The sequence below is a fragment of the Carettochelys insculpta genome, chromosome 15 (genome assembly GCF_033958435.1).
Source record: "Carettochelys insculpta isolate YL-2023 chromosome 15, ASM3395843v1, whole genome shotgun sequence".
NCBI classification, from domain to species: domain Eukaryota; kingdom Metazoa; phylum Chordata; order Testudines; family Carettochelyidae; genus Carettochelys; species Carettochelys insculpta.
In genome coordinates, this window is record NC_134151.1 from 27,447,152 (window position 1) to 27,464,632 (window position 17,481).

The following is a 17,481-nucleotide window of genomic DNA, read 5'->3' on the forward strand; positions in this document are numbered from 1 at the left end:
CATTTCTATGCTGTTGATAGAATCAAAGCATGCTAGGACTGGAAGGGACCTTGAGAGGTCATCAAGTCCACCCCCCTCGCCTCGTGGCAGGACCAAGTAAATTGATCTAAATTAAGTATTTTCCATTTCAGTTTCTCCAGAAATCTGTTGAGTTAGTTAGATCAACATAGAAATAACAAGTAATACATGACTGGCCACTGGCCTTCTGCTTTTCCTCCGCAGCTCATACAAAAATGTCAATATTTATGACTTAAAGAGTTTGACCCTTTCGGCCTTCGGAGTTGTTTACCACAGAAAAAGCTCTCCAAATACTGTCTTCGTTATTGCTAAAGGCTTCTTCTCTTTGGCTTGGCGTTACTCCTTGAGATACAGTAGATTCCTCTTGCCTATTTAAGCAGTGGCCATTTCTGGTGGCTGCTTAGTCGAAAAACACGTATGAAAGCCCTTGGGTGAGTGCAGGTTCAGATATGACTGTTTCAGGGGTACTCATGTGAGTGTGTGGCAAACCAACTGGGAATGTATTTCCATTTAACCTTAACATCTCTCTGCATGCTTAAAAGCAAAAGGTAAAAGAAGCTCAAGACCGAATGGTGGTAAATCAAAAATAACACCCTGCCCCCGAGGCGATTCTGCAGCTGGGGCTCGTGGGGGCATGGGGGAGTGCTGGTCATTTCTTTGTTCTCTGTGAGGAAGGCTCAGGAGTTGAATGTAGGAGGAACCATTCTACACTTACCCTCACGCATGGGGAGCTGCAAAAGGGGTGGCTATGCTGGCTTTGCACAAGTCAGGCTATAGCTATACTAGGCAATGTAAGTTGATTGCAGATATGCAATCCTAGCTACAGTAATTGCATAGCTTGAATCAACTTATCTGTGCTCAGCTTACTTGGCTGGCCCTATTGTCCTTGGCTTTCTGTCCCTTACTTGTCCCATTTTGCGAGATCGATTTTGCACATCCCCAGCAGACGCATGAACGCAAACCCAGAAAGCGGGTCGGTCTTCCAGGCTCATGTAGAGTTGGCCTCATAATTAGTAATGTGTAATAGGCTATGTCCACACTACAAAATTGTTGACCTCACTTATATTGGCATACAGCCAGCCCTGTTATTAAATCCCTTGTGTGTGCACGCACTTGGCTCTTTGTGTCGGGGTGCACATATGGATTGTATTGTCAGTGTGGGGTATTGCGGACAGCTCCCAGGCAGCAGGAACAGTTGGCATAAGCTATGTTGTCACTGTGTTGACTGCCCAGGGAGGTGGTGTTACTAAGTCGGCAGAGAGAGGCCTTGATGTCAGCAGGAGACAAATTTCTGTCTGTGTCAATGTTGCATGTTTTTCAATGATCCTCTTTAATATAACAAGGTCAAAATAAGTAAAGTTGAAGAATTGTGTTCGCACAGCCACAACATTGCACAAGGAGAGTTCACATTAGACCCTAAACGGTATGTGATGATACTTCCACGCCTAGGTTGATGCCAGGTGGTTTATGCTGACCTAACCATGTAGTGCAGACCACATCAAAGAGGCTTCAAACTTCAGCTTCCATATGTGAAAAAGGAAACCTGGAAAAATTGATGAGAAACAAAATCACATGCCAGTCTGGTCTGAAAGTCACTGGAAAAAGAGGCCTTTTGCTGCGTGTAAAACAGATCCATGCTCTGCCTGGCACTATGTCATCTAAGAAAGAAGATGCCCCGATTCACTCAGCTAGTCCCAGGAGGAAGTGCTCCAGCAGGTGAGATATGATCCCTATGTGTGGGTTTTGGCTTTCTTATCACTTGTTATTTTTCTCCCCTTACTGCCAAGCCAGACCAGGATTCTCATACCTAGAGGTAGGTTTATTTTGCTGCAGATCTGCAACCCTGTTCTCATCCAGCTTCCCAACTCCTCCCCCCCCCATTATTTCCCTTTCTCTGCTCCCCTCCAGCCCCATGGGAGGGTAGAGACCGGGTGGTAGCTTTGATCTGAGCAGAAAGGGTGACAAGATCTGGGTGGGGGAGGAAGCGCAACTTAGGGCATTCAGGACTAAGGAGCAGAGGAGGAGACAGAGTGCAGGCAAGATCTGAGGGGAGGGAGAGAGGGTGGGGGTTTAGATCCTGGTTCTCCCCCTCTTCGGGCTGGGTGGGAGCAGGACTCCCACACAGCTCCCGCCGCTTGGGCTGCCGTGTGAACGCTCCCGTTCCGGTTTCACTCCGCCGCCGGGGGAGGATTCTGAGCTTGAGCAGCGGGCGCCTTGCAGTGTCCCATCGGCCAGAGGCACAGGGGGCTGGCGAGGTAGCAGCCGGCTCCCCTCAGCCTCTGCAGGCGGCGCGGGCAAAGGGCAGGGCGAGGGCTGTAGCTCCCGCGGGCGGGGGGGGGCAGCTGTTTGTGTCCCGGGGACCGCGATCTGTAGCCGGCCGTCCCCGCCCCCTGCCCAGCCCAGCCCCGCTGCGTCCCGTACTTAACCGCGGCCGGCCGCTGCGCCGGGCTCTCCCTTCCCGGGCTCTCCCCGCGGCGCGCCATGGAGCGCGGCGTGCTGCTGCTGGCGCTGGCGGGCGCCCTGGCGCTGACCCTGTGCGGGGCCGCTCGCTCCCCCTACCAGCAGGTCCTGCAGCACAGCCGCCTGCGCGGCCGGCAGCACGGGTAAGGCGAGAACCAGCGCTCCGCTGGCCGTGGGGGGACGCGCGTCTGCAGCCCGCCCGCTCCGGGCTGGGCGGGGGGCCCCGCTGCGTGCTCTGCCCCAGGGTAGCCTCATGCAAACGGTAACCATCGGCCCTGGGCGCTTCAGACCCAGGGCTTCTTTATCCCCCCCCTCCCGTGCTTGCAAGTACTGCGGGAGGCGGTGTTAAGGCTGGTCTGCCCTTTGTTTTGGGACACGCAGACTGAGCCCCAGCCAATGCAATAGGTGAGGGAGATGCTGCCCGTGATCAGGACTAGCAGGGTGTGTGTGCACGCCCATCCAGGACAGGTCCTGTGAGACTTTGTGCCCTTGTGTACATAGGCGCTGGAATCAGACTCCTAGGGCTGGAAGGGACCTCCAGAGCTCATGGAGTCCAGCCCCCTGCTTCAGGCAGGATCAACTCCAACTAAGTGATCCCAGCCAGGACCTTGTCAAGCTGGGACTTAAAAACCTCTAGGGATGGAAATTCAACCACCTCTCTAGGCAACGCATTCCAGTGATTCCCCACCCTCGTGGTGAAGTAGTTTAAAGGTGCACCCCTGTCTTGAAATGCTTTCTGTTAGATCCAGGTTTTCCAGTTGGGTTCAACAGCTCTCAGCACCCCACTATAAAAATTGTGCTCGCATCCCTGTATGTGTGAATAGTAACAGAGAGCTAGCCGTGTTAGTCTATGTACTATCAAAACACAAAAGCAGTCCAGCAGCACTTTAAAGACTAACAAAATAATTTATTAGGTGTTGAGCTTTCATGGGACAGACCCACTTCTTCAGATCACAGCCATATGGAAGAAGTGGGTCTGTCCCACGAAAGCTCATCACCTAATAATTATCTTGTTAGTCTTTAAAGTGCTACTGGACTGCTTCCCTATATGTGTGTATGTGTTTTCACGTGCTTTGAAACTTAGAGCACCCTGGGATAAAGGCAGCAGTTGCATCCTGGAATAGTGGTAGAGGATACCAAAATTCAGCTTCTCTCCAGTCTGGTCAATGTCAGACTACTGGGGGATGTACTGTCCTCAACCAAAGATGAGTTTAACCTTTCTGGGCTTTGAAGAAGGAAAGAAAAATGTTGGGAAAAATTGACCAGGATGCCATTTCAATGGGAAAACAAAAAAATTCCAAATTTTGCCAGCCCCCTTCATTTCGCACCTAATGTCTCTTCAGTAGCTTTATTAGTGGCTGTAAGCAGCGTTCCTTCCGATGCTTTGCATCTCTGGGTGGAATAAAGTTTGTTCTGTGCACTGAGGCATGGGTGCACGTGCACCACCAGTAGAAACACACACTGTCGGCTGTGGATGCTCTACTAATCATCTGGGCAGCTTCTGAATCTCTCCTGCACAGCCACCCAAGCGCTCAGTTTGCAGGGGACGCTAGTTGCAAGGCACCCTGAGCTGCATGGGTAGAAAGTGCTTGCATAAAAGCATAGATAAAGAAATACTGTTACAAGGAACAAATGCTGGCAAAAGTAATAACGTTTGACGGGTGGACAATCACTTTTGTGGGGGAGCACTCCAAGATTTTGGTAAGTGGTGAAGGGCTGCACTTATCTTTGGAGGGGGTGCAAAGTCTGGGATGGAGGTTGGGTGCAGAATAGGGTGTGAGGTCTGAGGGGGATTTTGGGAGATGGAGAGAGTTGTGGCCTGGGGCAGGATCTCGGAGGTGTATGGCCCAGGGGAGGGGATGTAGGAGCAAGTGCAGAGGCTGGGAAGGAGCTGGGGTGTGGTACCAGGGACAGACAGGCTCTGGCTGGGAGGCACTTACCTAAGCAGTTCTTGGTTAGCAGCACTCTCAGGCAGACTTCCCTGCCTGCCAGCAGCCCCAGACCACTGGCTGTTCCAGGGTTCAGCAACCCCCGGCATGGGGGCCCAGTGTGGCATGTGAGTCGATTTTCATTGCCACCCGAGGCAGGAGCTCAGCCCCACCCATCCTGCCCCAGGCATCTGGAGCTTGCTCAAACCCATGCTGCCTGTGGGTTAACAAAAGCCCAGCTAATGCTTCCAACCACCACCTAAACGGTAAAGCTCTGCATCTTCGTTTATTAATGACGCTGTCGTAAGTAGAACTATTAGTGACTTTGAAAAGTATCACTGGCACTCGGACTGTACATAGAGGTCAAAATGTCAAATTCAGCACCCCCACCTCGGAAAGGTTGCTGACCCCCGGCTATTCCATGTGTGTCTGTGCTTGGGGGAGGGGAGAAGGGCTTTGGGCACTGCTCCCACCCCCAGCAAAAAATCTTGGCTCCTATTGTCTGGAAATCAGCAAATTGGAGCTGGCAATTTGTGCTCTGCCCCCAAACTGCACACTTGCCAGGCTGGGGGTGGGGGCGCAGAGCGGGACTGGCTGCTGGACTCAGCTTGAATAACCAGCACATTTTATTATCCAGCATCCCTGGTTCCCTGGGGAAGCCAGATAATAAAGCTTATACTGTACTCTGAAGTAAAGTCAGACATGTTTTTAACTAATTTTTCCCCAACTCCACGGTAGTGTTTCACGCAAACTGTTTCAGTAGATCTTGAAAGCCTTCTTGACGCAAGTGATGAGTTTTTTTCAGTTGTGTGTTTTCCAAAGAACATCCAAAAATGAACGTAGACACCTTCTCCTGGACACATTATTAGAAACACAGTCCTGATGCTGGTTCTGTTGGCACAGAAGCATCGTTAACTATAATGCTAATTGTGAAATCTGTGGTTTGTGACACTGACTCACATGCAGGCCTGCCAATGGGGTGGGGTTGGGGAACGGGGAGACAAAGAAAGAAACTGCCCTGGGGCCCAGCAAATTGAAAGCAGACGGGGCTCCCAGCTGCCACTGCTGCTGCTGTGGTAGCAGCAGGGGCCAGAGCCCTAGGCCCTTTAAATTGCCCGTAGAGTCCTGTGCGGTGCATTCTGGCCAGCACTGGGGTAGCATGGGGGAGCCCAGGTGGCAGCAGAGGGATGGCTGTGCCAGTCCAGCCCTGTCTGCCCAAGGCCTCACCCCTTCTGGGAACACAGAGCTGCTCCCTCCTCTCCCATGCACATCTTGCCTACGGGTCCCACAAGTCTGTCAGCAGGTTTGTATGCACCTCTCTTCAGCTTTGACCGGGACATGCATAGAACCTTGAAATGGACACAGAATTCAAATGGCTCATGAGCCTTAGCAGCTTGATGTTGATTAGTGAAACTTAGGTCAGAAGGGTGGTGAGACCCAAAACCCAAAAAATATATTTTGTCTCCTTTTTTTTTTTTCATTAAAAATGGAGAAATATTGCAAACAATGTCACCTGGAAGCTAGAAGAAAGTGCTCAGATTGGGCTGGGGTAACTTACCTATCATACATGAAATGAGTGTATTTCTCATAAGACTATTGATTTCTGGACACAGAGGAGAATGTTACTGCCAATAAAACCAACAGAAGTAGAGGTAAACTTCTGCCACTGCTTTGTTAGCACCACTGGCATCTGTGATCTTGTGAGAACACATTTTAAGAAGAGTTTTTACAGAGGAAGTGATTCTCATGCTGCTATCAGTCACGGGCTACGTCTACACTAGCCAAAAACTTCGAAATGGCCATGCAAATGGCCATTTTGAAGTTTTTGGCTAGTGTAGATGCGGCCACGCTGATGTAAATCCGATGTAGTTGAAAGCTGAATTTGGTCCCCTAGTCCCTTTCTGGTGGACCGATCTTTATAAAAGCAGTTCTGTTTTGTCAGCATCAAGTAAGAGCAAACGACCTACAGGTTGAACCTCTCTAGTCCAGCACCCTCAGGACCTGACTGGTCCCTGAAGAGAGGATTTGCCAGACTACAGGAGGTCAATATTGTCTAGCACACTCCCAACACTTCTACTGCTTACTGGGCTCTTAGAATATATTTAGGGATAAATAAGAGCTAAATAACTGCACAGAACACTGAGAGCCAGGACTGGTGGCTTTAAACAAACCTTATGGGACTGTGGGAAATTTGGCGACTCCCATGACAAGTGGTCGTCCAGCTAACTAAAATGATGCCGCATTACAGATGTTGCCAGATGAGAGAGTTCTGGATTAGACAGGCTCAGTCTGTGTTTGGATAGATGTGTCAAACAGATGCATCCGTAGAGAAACAGCCAAAGGATTCTTGGAGGTAAAGAACACTTATTTATCACTAGTAGAGAACTTAGCAGGGTCAGATTCTAGTTATACTTACTTGTGCTGTTTACCTCCTTGTTCCAGGAGTAGTCCTATTGAAGCTAATTGTACTACAGTCGAATCTCACATTTACAGTCACCTGACTTGTGAACTGGTCAGGCAACCACACACCTCATTTGGAGCTGGAGGTACACAATCAGGCAGCAGCAGAGGCCCTCTCTCCCCCCAGTAAATACAGTACTGTGTTAAACGACTTAAAGAAGCAGCATTTTGCCTCTGAAGAGTAAAGTTTCAAAGCTGTACTATGCCAATGTTCCTTTGTAAACATTTGTTTAGAAGTATTATTCAGAATTATGAATGACCTCCAGTCCTAAGGTGTTTGTAACTCAGCGGTTCCATTGTAAGTGCATGAAAAGATATTACTCAATAGGCGTGAAGAAGGCAGAACTGGAGTTAGAACAGGGGAGGCCAGTAAAAAGAAGTGATGGCCTGCCAGGGTTGGTGCCTGGCAGGCTGCTGCTGGTATATTTATTTGTGTCTCTGCAGGTATTGGGCAATCATAGCTCTCATTGGCTGTGAATCGCCATTCGTGGCCAGTGGAAAGCCGTGGGGACTGGGACAATGCTTTCTGCTGCTCCCATTGGCTGTGAACAGTGATCCTTGGCCAATGAGAACTGCTGTTGCCTGATACCTGTGGAGGCACTGGTAAATACAGAGGCGGAGCCTCCCAAGGACTAACCCTGGTGGACCAGATCCTGCCTGTGGGCCAGTATTTGTCCACCCATGAGCTAGAGTAATAAGCAGAGCTGGAAAAAGTAACCCACAAGTTACTTGAGTAAAAATACAGCTGCAGGGGGGCGGGGGTGGAGTGTACTTAAGTACAAGTCACCAATGTCCCTTTGGAAAACTACTTAGTGAAAGTGCACATGCATGCACACACGAAGGTCACATCTTTATTGTACTCAAGTATCCAGAAGTGAAAGCAGCCACACTTTTACTCAAGTAATTGGGCATACTTTTTCCACCTCTGGTAATAAGTGACAACTTAGGAACATTTTTAAAATGGGAGCATGAGGCAGATCTGTGAGTAGGGTTGCAGCCAAGAAATGGAGAAGGTAAATTAACACCAACACAGAAATATTTGTTTGGAAAAAAGTATTGAGTGCCAGTAATGCATTTCCACTGTCATGAAATAAGTGGTGACTTACTCCATTGAAGGCAGGGTGGTAAATCATTATGATCAAAATACCTGCTTTATTTTTTCAGACGTATCCACTATGTGTGTGGGTTTTTCCAAATTTTCAAGGACAGTCCCTGTACCAGGAATATTAGTTAGGAACCTATGGGCGAGCAATAAGTGTTAGCCAAAAGGAAACAAAATATATCAACTTGTTTCATTGCAAACTCTTGCACGGCTTAGGTAGAGGACTTAAGTGTAGAATGCCAACAGATATATTTAAACCGAGACTGGTCAGAACACTAAACCGTACATTGCCCAGTTTTGTTGAGGGCAGGGTCAGATTAAATCTTCTGGGGGCCTATGGCTATTAGATTTTGTGGGACTCTCCAAGGTGCCAGGGAGAGGAGGGGGTTGAGGCAGGTGTAGAAGGGGGTGTGGGATCTGGGGTGGGGCTGAAGTGTTGGAGGTGTAGGAGTGGGCTCCAGGCTGTGTTAGAATTCAGAATGCCGGGTCTGGACAGGAATTGGGTATTAGAGCAGGCTCAGGGCTGAAGATGGGGTTGGGGTGCAGGGGCATTTACCTGGAAGAACTCCCCCTTGATGGGCAGGGGGATGCTGCTGACCCCACCTGCTGCCCCGTGCTTGCCTGCAGGCACCACCTCTTGCAGTGGTCATTAGCCTCGATCCCCAGTGCTTGCAATAATGCAGCTGTAGCCTAGCAGGAAGGAACGGCAACATGTGAAGCTGCCCTCCCTGGCCAAGCAGGGCTGGATATCGCATGGTCATGCAGGGACTTCAGTGGCTTCAGCCCTGTGCTAAGGAGATGTCAAAAGAATACCTGAACTTTTGGCAGAGCAGAGATATTTTTTTCAGAGTCCCCCTTAGCCTGGGGCCCTGGGCTGAAGCCCCTAAAGGCCCTTGCTGAATCCAGCCCTGGCTCTGGGGGTCACTGAAAGCCCAGAGAAGTATTTTTTCCTTGCTGGGCCTTAACCTGAAGCTGCACAGCATTGTGTTGATAAATCAAAGCCTGAACAGCCCCAGCGTGTGGCTTCGGTATTTTAGCTTTAAAAGGATAATTGTTTAATATGAAAACAGTACTCAGAGCACAAAGTATTACTTCAGCAGCCTCTTAACAAGCAGGGAACAATTACAAAGGATGCAAAAGAAATGCTAAAACTAGTTCTCCAGCAGCCAGACATGTGGAAGATGAGTACTGGAGGGGCTGTCTACAACCGATCAAATGCGCTGTAATCAAGGAGCAATTCGGTTGACATGTGTAGTAACCAGACTTGCTCACTGCAGTACAGGTTGAACCTCTCTAATTTGGCAAAAGAGAGATTTTGCTGGACCACAGGAGGTCAATATTTTCTAGCCCATTGCCAGCACTTCTGCTTCTTACTGGGCTCTTAGAAGAGCTTTAGAGGTAAGTTACAACTGAATAACAAGACAGAACACTCAGAGCCAGGACTGGTGGCTGTAAACAAACTTTACGGGATTGCTGGAAATTTGGCCATACCCATGATAAGTGGTTGTCCAGCTAACTAAAATCATGCCAGATTACAGATTTTTCCAAACTAGAGAGTTCCGCATTTGAGCGGTTCAACCTGTGCAGGGTAGCCTGAGTCAGAAGATGCTGGGATATTGGGGGGTTATACTTTCAGGGATGGATCCTCTACTGCTAGTCAGTGGCACAGCTGCAGTGAAGTCAGTGTGGGTAGACCAAATTATGCCCTCTGAAGAGCTGGTAGTCTGATTTAGTTTTAGTAGACTTTAATTTCCCACCACCCTGCATCCCTAACACCTTAGATGTAAAGTGCATGGAATGCTCTGAAGCAGAAAGGCACTGTTTTTATTGGAAGTGTCAGTCATGATGGAAACTGTGAGCTCAGCTCTGCAAGGCACAGAGGAGCCACAACTTCCACTGACTTCACTAATTCGTATTAAAGACAGGGAGACCAACCATTGTGGAGAACTGTGTTTTTGTGTGATAGTGGGAACAGGAAGCACACCTGTGGCAGGAGGACAAATCAATACCAGACTACAAAATCTCTTGTGTTAAACTGGACAAGTAAGCATTGTTTAAAATTCCTCAGAGTGTAAGTGCAAACAAGGCCATAGTATATTTTCCTGAGTAACATGAGATCACTGTGGTGTGTCCTCCCTTCCCTGACCCTCCCCATATGCACACCAGCTTTGTGGCTCAGTGAACTAAAGCTCAGCTGATTCGTGCAAGGTACAGAGCACTTCTAGGGAAAGAAACTGACTTTCAGTGGTCTGCAGGAGAAGGCCATTAGTAGGCTGCTGCTGGAATTCTTGCAAACCGATGACTGACAAAAGCGAACAATGTGTTTGAGCAGGATACATTGTGGGCTTGATTTTGCCTGGTCCTGAGTAGTTTCAGCTCCTCTTAGCTTAGATCTGAGTTGTGGGTGTTCACTATGTCTACAGATCAGGACGGGGGCTGTAGTTTGTGGAGCAGACATCCCATCCCTAATGACAAAAGACTTACCATGCTTTTGTCCATTTCCTACTACTCCTGAAATCAGCATGGCTTAAGGTACAGAATTACATATGAAACTATTCTTCAGTTAGCAGAGACTTTCTGGAATGTGCTCATTCCTGTGAGCTACTGAGCACCTTGGTCCTGATACCTTGACTTCAGCAGGACTATTTATGTGCTTAAAGTTAAACATATGCTCAAGTGATTTTCAGGAATGGGACCAGAGTCTTCACATTAATTCAGACTATGAAAAAATTACTGTGTTGAAAGAGTAGCACAAGCTCATTATTAGTAACACAACAATTCTAATTTTATGAGCAAATTAGTTCGTCTAGTCCAGTACTGATATTTTTAATTTAAAAAGTTATTTTAGATACATTTATTTAAGTATCTTCACTATACTGTCAGTCTAGTCTTTATCTGGATCTTGTTTTCCCAAGTATCTGTCCATAAGAACATAAGAATGGTCATACTGGGTCAGACCAAAGGTCCATCCAGCCCAGTATCCCGTCTGCCGACAGTGGCCAATGCCAGGTGCCCCAGAGAAGGAGAACAGAAGACAAGTGATTTATCTCCTGCCATCCATCTCCTGCCCTTGTACTGAAGGCTAGGGCACCATACTTTACCCCTGGCTAATAGCCATTTATGGACCTAACCTGCAAAAATTTATCGAGCTCTTTTTTAAACCCTAATAGAGTCCTGGCCTTCACAGCCTCCTCCGGCAAGGAGTTCCACAGGTTGACTGTGTGCTGTGTGAAGAAAAATTTCCTTTTATTAGGTTTGAACCTACTACCCATCAATTTCATTTGGTGTCCCCTAGTTCTTGTATTATGGGAAAAAGTAAATAATTTTTCTGTATTCACTTTCTCCACACCATTCATGATTTTATATACCTCTATCATATCGCCCCTCAATCGCCTCTTTTCCAGACTGAAAAGTCCCAGTCTCTCTAGCCTCTCCCCATATGGGACCCGTTCCAAACCCCTAATCATCTTAGTTGCCCTTTTCTGAACCTTTTCTAATGCCAGTATATCTTTTTTGAGGTGAGGAGACCACATCTGCACGCAGTACTCAAGATGTGGGCGTACCATAGTTTTATATAGGGGAAGTATGATATCTTTTGTCTTATTATCTATCCCTTTTTTAATAATTCCTAACACCCTATTTGCTTTACTAACTGCTGCTGCACACTGCGTGGATGTCTTCAGAGAACTATCCACTATAACTCCAAGATCCCTTTCCTGATCTGTGGAAAGTGGAAGCATGAGGCAACTGTAATTTTAGCTGTCATTTTTTATTGCTGAGGTGTATGTGAAAAAAGTCAGCATTCAGAAAAGAAAAAAATCTTTCTCAGTTTAGTTTAATTTATAGTAGTCATTATACATTCTGATGTCTTAGGTAAATTGCAGCTATAAAATATTCCTTCTTCGTAAAAATCAAAGTACTGCTTTCAGACCTACGAATGATGGTGTAACTCTTTTCATGTTATCGTCTGAATGACAGAGAAAGTTACACTGTTTCTTCTGTCTTTCTTTATCTATAGCCCCAATGTGTGTGCGGTGCAGAAACTTACTGGAACAAACAGGAAATACTACACAAACTGCAAACAGTGGTACCAGAGAAAAGTCTGTGGAAAATCAACGTAAGTACTTGAAAGGTATCCAGAAATCTCCTTAAAAGCTTCAATGTGGATACATGCATCAGTCTTTTTTGGCTTAAAGTGAAGTGTTGTTATGAGAAAGAAACAACTCTGGACAGCAGATTGCAGGGGAGGGCTTCTCGTTTATAAGCACTTGAGAGCAGTTCAATGGAATGCAGCCAACCTCATTCTAATTGATTTTTAAGCAGTACATTTTGGGGTAGGGCACTCATACTTACCCAACATCTTCTCATTTGATAATTGGAATGAAAGACAAACTCCCGCTAGACACAAACTCCTGCTAGAATTCTCAAGAGTTGGGAAATATTGGACAGGTTAAGGGGTACTGGTGCTGAGACCTTAAAGGGGATGTATGTTGTGTCATAGTGTTGGTACTGATACATTAATTTCATTCTAGGTGAATCAGGCATGTTGACCAGAAGGAAAGGGGGGCACAACTGCTCTTTAAATCACCACTGGAGCCCTGAGCAGGGGCTCTGGGTGATGTTCCTGGCTGGTTCCAAAGTTAGGCGGGGTGGCAAGGTGCAGCTTGTACCGCACTGAGGACTAGCTGGCCCCAGCCTGGTCCCCTCTACCCAAGACCCTGTGTCTTCTGGGAGCCCAAAGGTATCCTCCCCACCTTGCCCACGAGCTGGGCAATTTTATTAGCCCCCCTCTCTGGTGAATAAAACCATGGGGGAGCCTCTCATTTTTTATGCATTCTATGTTGAGTGTTCAGCATTCACTTGCTCCCAAAGAAATCTTTGAACCTCATGATTTCCCATCTGTAAAAAGTTGATAATGAACCTCAAGCACTTTGATATAAAGCCCAATTAATTATTAAAAATGGTGGGAGGCATTTTTCTGTGCTTACAGAGCTCTCAGTGATGTAATGGAGTATGTACAGAAATAAGAACCTAACTGTTCCTCTCTCAGACCTAGACTCCATATTGCTTCTCTATAAAGAAGCAGCTCAGAGCTGATGGATGTTGGGAGCCCCATAAAATGTGTTTATATATTTAGCTATTTCAGTGAAGGAGAAAAACCAAAGTGAGAGGGGGCATTCAGTTTAAGGTAATAGTTTTCTGATCAGTCTTCCAGGAAGAATTAATTAGGCTTTCAGATCAGTTCTATGCCCAAGCCTGCAAATATTTAATATTTAAGTGGCATAAAGTAATCCATATAACCAACCTCAGCACAGTCGTTTGAAAGGTGCAATCTTTACGTATTTAAAGATATGTGTGCCACGGGGTGGGAACCTTTTTTTGGGTTGGGGCACCACTGAGCCATAGAAAAATTGAATTGGTCAGGTGGGCCACATGGAAGCGAGAGGAAAAAAAGTAAAACTTAACCCCGAGAGGTGAGCACATACACACAAACCCACCAAACACTCTTTTAGGGTGATATCCTTTTTTCAGGTAGTATTTTAGTGTGTTGTCTGTGTTTGCTTTTCCTTGCTGAGCCTTGTTATGTCAGCTGGAACTGAAAACGTAGCTATTCATAACTGGTTTTCCAGAGTCACATCTGTCAATTTGGCATACAGGCAGTTCTTAGCAAGAGAAAGCTTCAAAAAAAAAGCTGCTTGTAGATGCATGAAGTGCCAAATGTTGATGCGATTTTCAGTACATGTCTCTTCACATTTGGAAATTTATCAACACCTATATAGAGTCCAAAGAATCAGAGCAGAGGGAGATTGTTGTATTAGCCATAAGTTCACCATTGGTTTGCATTTCCATAAGTTCATGTTGAAAGGCTTCAGTAGGGTGACCATACCTCCCATGGCCACATACGGGATGGGGGAGGGGGTGCTCCCAGTCCTCCTTCCCTGAGCTTTGGGGAAGTGGCAGGAAGGGACCAACCAGGCAACACCCCCCTCACCGCACCTTCCCCAAGCCTTGGGGAAGCAGCAGAGGGACAGAGCAGCCAGGGCGCTCCCCCTCCACCAAGCCTCGGGGAAGGGGACAGTAGCTAACCTGCTGGCGCCCTCTGTTGTGGAGAGCACATACTGATGCACAGTACGTGCTCTCTGGCAGGCAGCTGCGCCTGTGCAGCAAATACAGGACAATTAGTCCCTTTTATAAAATAAGTCGGGACACCTTTTTGGCATCCCAAATACGGGCCTGTCCTACTGAAAACAGGACAGACAGTCATCTTAGCCTTCTGGTGCATCGAGTACTTCTACATACAACAGTCTGGAAAAATGTGAATTCCAGTTCCTTTGATCACAGGTCTTGAAAATCAGACACAAGATTTGTGAGGTAAAGATGAGCACTCCTGGTGTATTCTACTGTAGATGCAGGTGGTTGTTCCTGAAGTGTAATGTGCCAAGTGGCCCTTTTCAGTTGCACTTGCCACAATGTTAATTTAGCTTTTAACGAATTGTTGTTTGAAAGAAGGGTAGTAAGAACCTGGTTAGTCCTTTGCAGTTTGACGTGGCGCTTTGACAAGTGTTGAGAAATGTTGACGGTGAATGACAGGTTCACACAGCCACTTGGGGTCATTCAGCTCAGCCACAGGTTTTCCCTTCCTCTCCATGAAACGTGTCACGTCATTCCTCAATTCATAAAACTGCATCAGCCTACTCCCTGGGCTCAGCCCTTGTACTTCACAATGATAAACTTACTCACCAGACTCTGCTTCAAGGTCTTTCAGTCGCTCTTTAAACTGATGGTCATTTAACCCTTTATCTTTGATAGACTTAATGCTTGATACGGCTGTGGACATTATGTTGTTCAGTCACATGGGCTGTGCACACAGATTGTCTTGGTGAATGATTCAATGACACTCAATTGTTGCTTGGCTCAAGACCAACACGATCCATTTCTTTCATGAGCAAGGCTACTAATCCCTTCTGAGACTAATGGGGCAGCAAGACCACTCAATTATTCAAATCGTAACTGAACTCTGTGCGTTGCGAGTGTCTTCACCTCTGATGGTATCATGTATTGGTAGTAAGGAAAGTAAATGCTCTTCAGTCTCAAAACCTGGTGTGATTCCTTGCAGGAAAGTAAACTACGGGGCTGCATTTGTTATGTCTGTTTTCTCTTCAACAGCCAGAGCATAGAACTCAAAATCAGCTGCAGAATCTTTAAGACATTTCAATCTCCTGAGCCATATAATTCATTCTATCTGACACTGTTGACGCAAGATAAATTCACGCTGTCAAATAATCTGAGTTTCTCTGGTGCCAGTAAAGCTGCAGCAAGGCATTCCTTTGCAAACTCACCAAGTGACTGAGCCAAACTTGTTTTTTTTTCCCAGTAAGATCACTCAGTGCATAACTTGTTTGCATAACACTGTCTATCTCCTTTCATGGTTTTGTAAAAATTGTTTGCTTCATTTACAAATGCTTTTTGAGTTCTTTAATTTTGTCAGCATGCAGCTGTCCATGATCATCTTCATATTCGGTATGCTTTGTGTTATGGTGTCTTTCTAGGCTTGACATTTTTTTTCCAAGACAGAAATTGCTTCTCCCCCAATCAGGCAAATGGTCTTGCATTTCACCTTCTAAAAAAGTAGTCATTTGTTCATTTTTCATTAAAAACATGATGATCCATGTCTATATTTCTTCTTTTGCTCAAAGAAGCCATTTTTAATTTGAAAAGGGTGGGAATCTTTATCTGCAAGCAGTCACCTGCACCATCAACTTGGGTGCAATGAAGAAAGCCAGTATGTGCTCAAAATGCTATTACAAGAAGTTTAAAAAAAACCTGTTGCAGCTGCCTCAGCCAGAGTTGTGGGTCAGAGGCTTGCCCATCTGTGTTGTCTTCCACTTGCTGTCTTTTTCCTAGCACCCACCCTGGAAAGGGATTTGGAGTTCCCCTTCCCTTCCCACACAATTACCGGCACAAAGGGGGAATCCAGGCACATCAGTAGTTTAAAATGCAGTAGCACTACTATATTAGGGTCCACTTGAGCAAACACTACAGGTTGAACCTCTCTAATCTGGCACCCTTGGGACATGACCAATGCTAGGTGAGAGAATTTGCCGGACCACGGGAGGTCCGTATTGTCTAGCAGTATCACCAACAGTTCCACTGCTTACTGGGCTCTTAGACATTTGTGGTAAATTACAATTAAACAACAGCACAGAACACTAAGAGTCAAGACTGGTGGCTGGAAACAAACTTCATTGGACCATGGGAGACTTGGCCACACCTATAAGTGGTCATCCAGCTAATTAAAATCATGCCGGATTATGGATGTTGCTGGATGAGCGAGTTCCCAGGTTAGAGAGGTTCAGTCTGTAATGAGGATTGTCTCGTAGCTAGTAAGAGACTAGTTATGGTAAGGAGCAGCTACTGGATAGTATGTTTTTGTAGGCTTGGATACTTAAATCATATCATTTTGGACCATTGCTGCAAAATACCTTAGTGTTTGTACAGTACAAACAATTGTCTCTGATGAATAATAATGGATATTTCAACACGTAGATTAAATGTGACTCCAGCCATCTTGTCTGCTTTGTTGGTGTTCTTTGCTAAAAAAAAATGGATTGTGCTGCTTGGAGGAAATTAGATTATGTGGGATATGACAGTGGGCAAGATGTTTAGTATTACTTTGATTTAATGAGCGAGAGCTTAGCTTTGGCAATTACACAATTTTCCACTTTTGGTTATGTAGTTAATCCAAAAGCAAAAGTGTATTTTATTTCTTTCTCTGTTTAGACTTTCCTAAATCTGATGACAGCAGTATTGGATCCTTAAGCTTTTTGAATCATGAACATAAGACAAAAGTAAGGAGTTTAATTAGGAAGAGACAGAGAGCCTTTAAAAATCATTGGCCTGAACACTTGTTCCTGGGCTGAATTAACATTCTTCTTTTGTCTGTTGTGATTTCTCCAGCTCAGGGAAGAACAGCTCTCTGGTTCACTTTATAAAGCAAAACATATGGGGTTAATTGCAGGAAATTATTATAAATGGATCTTTATTTGGTAATGTGTGCTTCAGCTTCATGTTATTACTTTGAAAAATACACTTAAATTTTAATTTTGGACCCTAAGAACACAACAGTGCAAAACAAAGGCTAGTAAATATGGGGAAGCTCTGTAATTTTACTGCTTATTGAATTTTACAGCATAGTCTCGTGAAACTGAAATCTGACTGAATAACTCTAAAGCGTTTACTTGAAACTACTTGACTGGGAGGGCAGGAAATTGTGGTCAGAAGGCATTACAGAATGTATGACAAACGCTCTTTGTATGAGGGCATTCTGACGGGCTTGCTTATTTAACCTGCATAGTTGGCACGAGCCTTGCTGAGATGTAATGATCTGTAACCAGTGATCAGACATCATAAACATGCACTGAATTTGGCCAATTCAACTGCTGTTAAGTAGCATACCACCAGGTTGTTCTGTAAATTGTGAAGTGTATTTCATGGTTTTTGTTGTACACTATG

At 45.9% G+C, this 17,481-nt stretch overlaps 1 protein-coding gene across 1 annotated transcript in view; it reads left to right on the top strand.

Annotated features, from left to right (window-relative positions):
• The first annotated feature begins 2,457 nt into the window (after positions 1 to 2,457).
• The window catches only part of TGFBI (transforming growth factor beta induced), a 50,108-nt gene continuing 35,084 nt past the window's right edge, over positions 2,458 to 17,481 (top strand). Inside the window, exons 1-2 of the mRNA XM_075009353.1 lie at positions 2,458 to 2,621; positions 11,987 to 12,085. Of these exons, the coding sequence (XP_074865454.1) occupies positions 2,500 to 2,621; positions 11,987 to 12,085 (221 nt within the window). The 5' untranslated portion in view covers positions 2,458 to 2,499. The remainder of the gene's footprint in view (positions 2,622 to 11,986; positions 12,086 to 17,481) is intronic.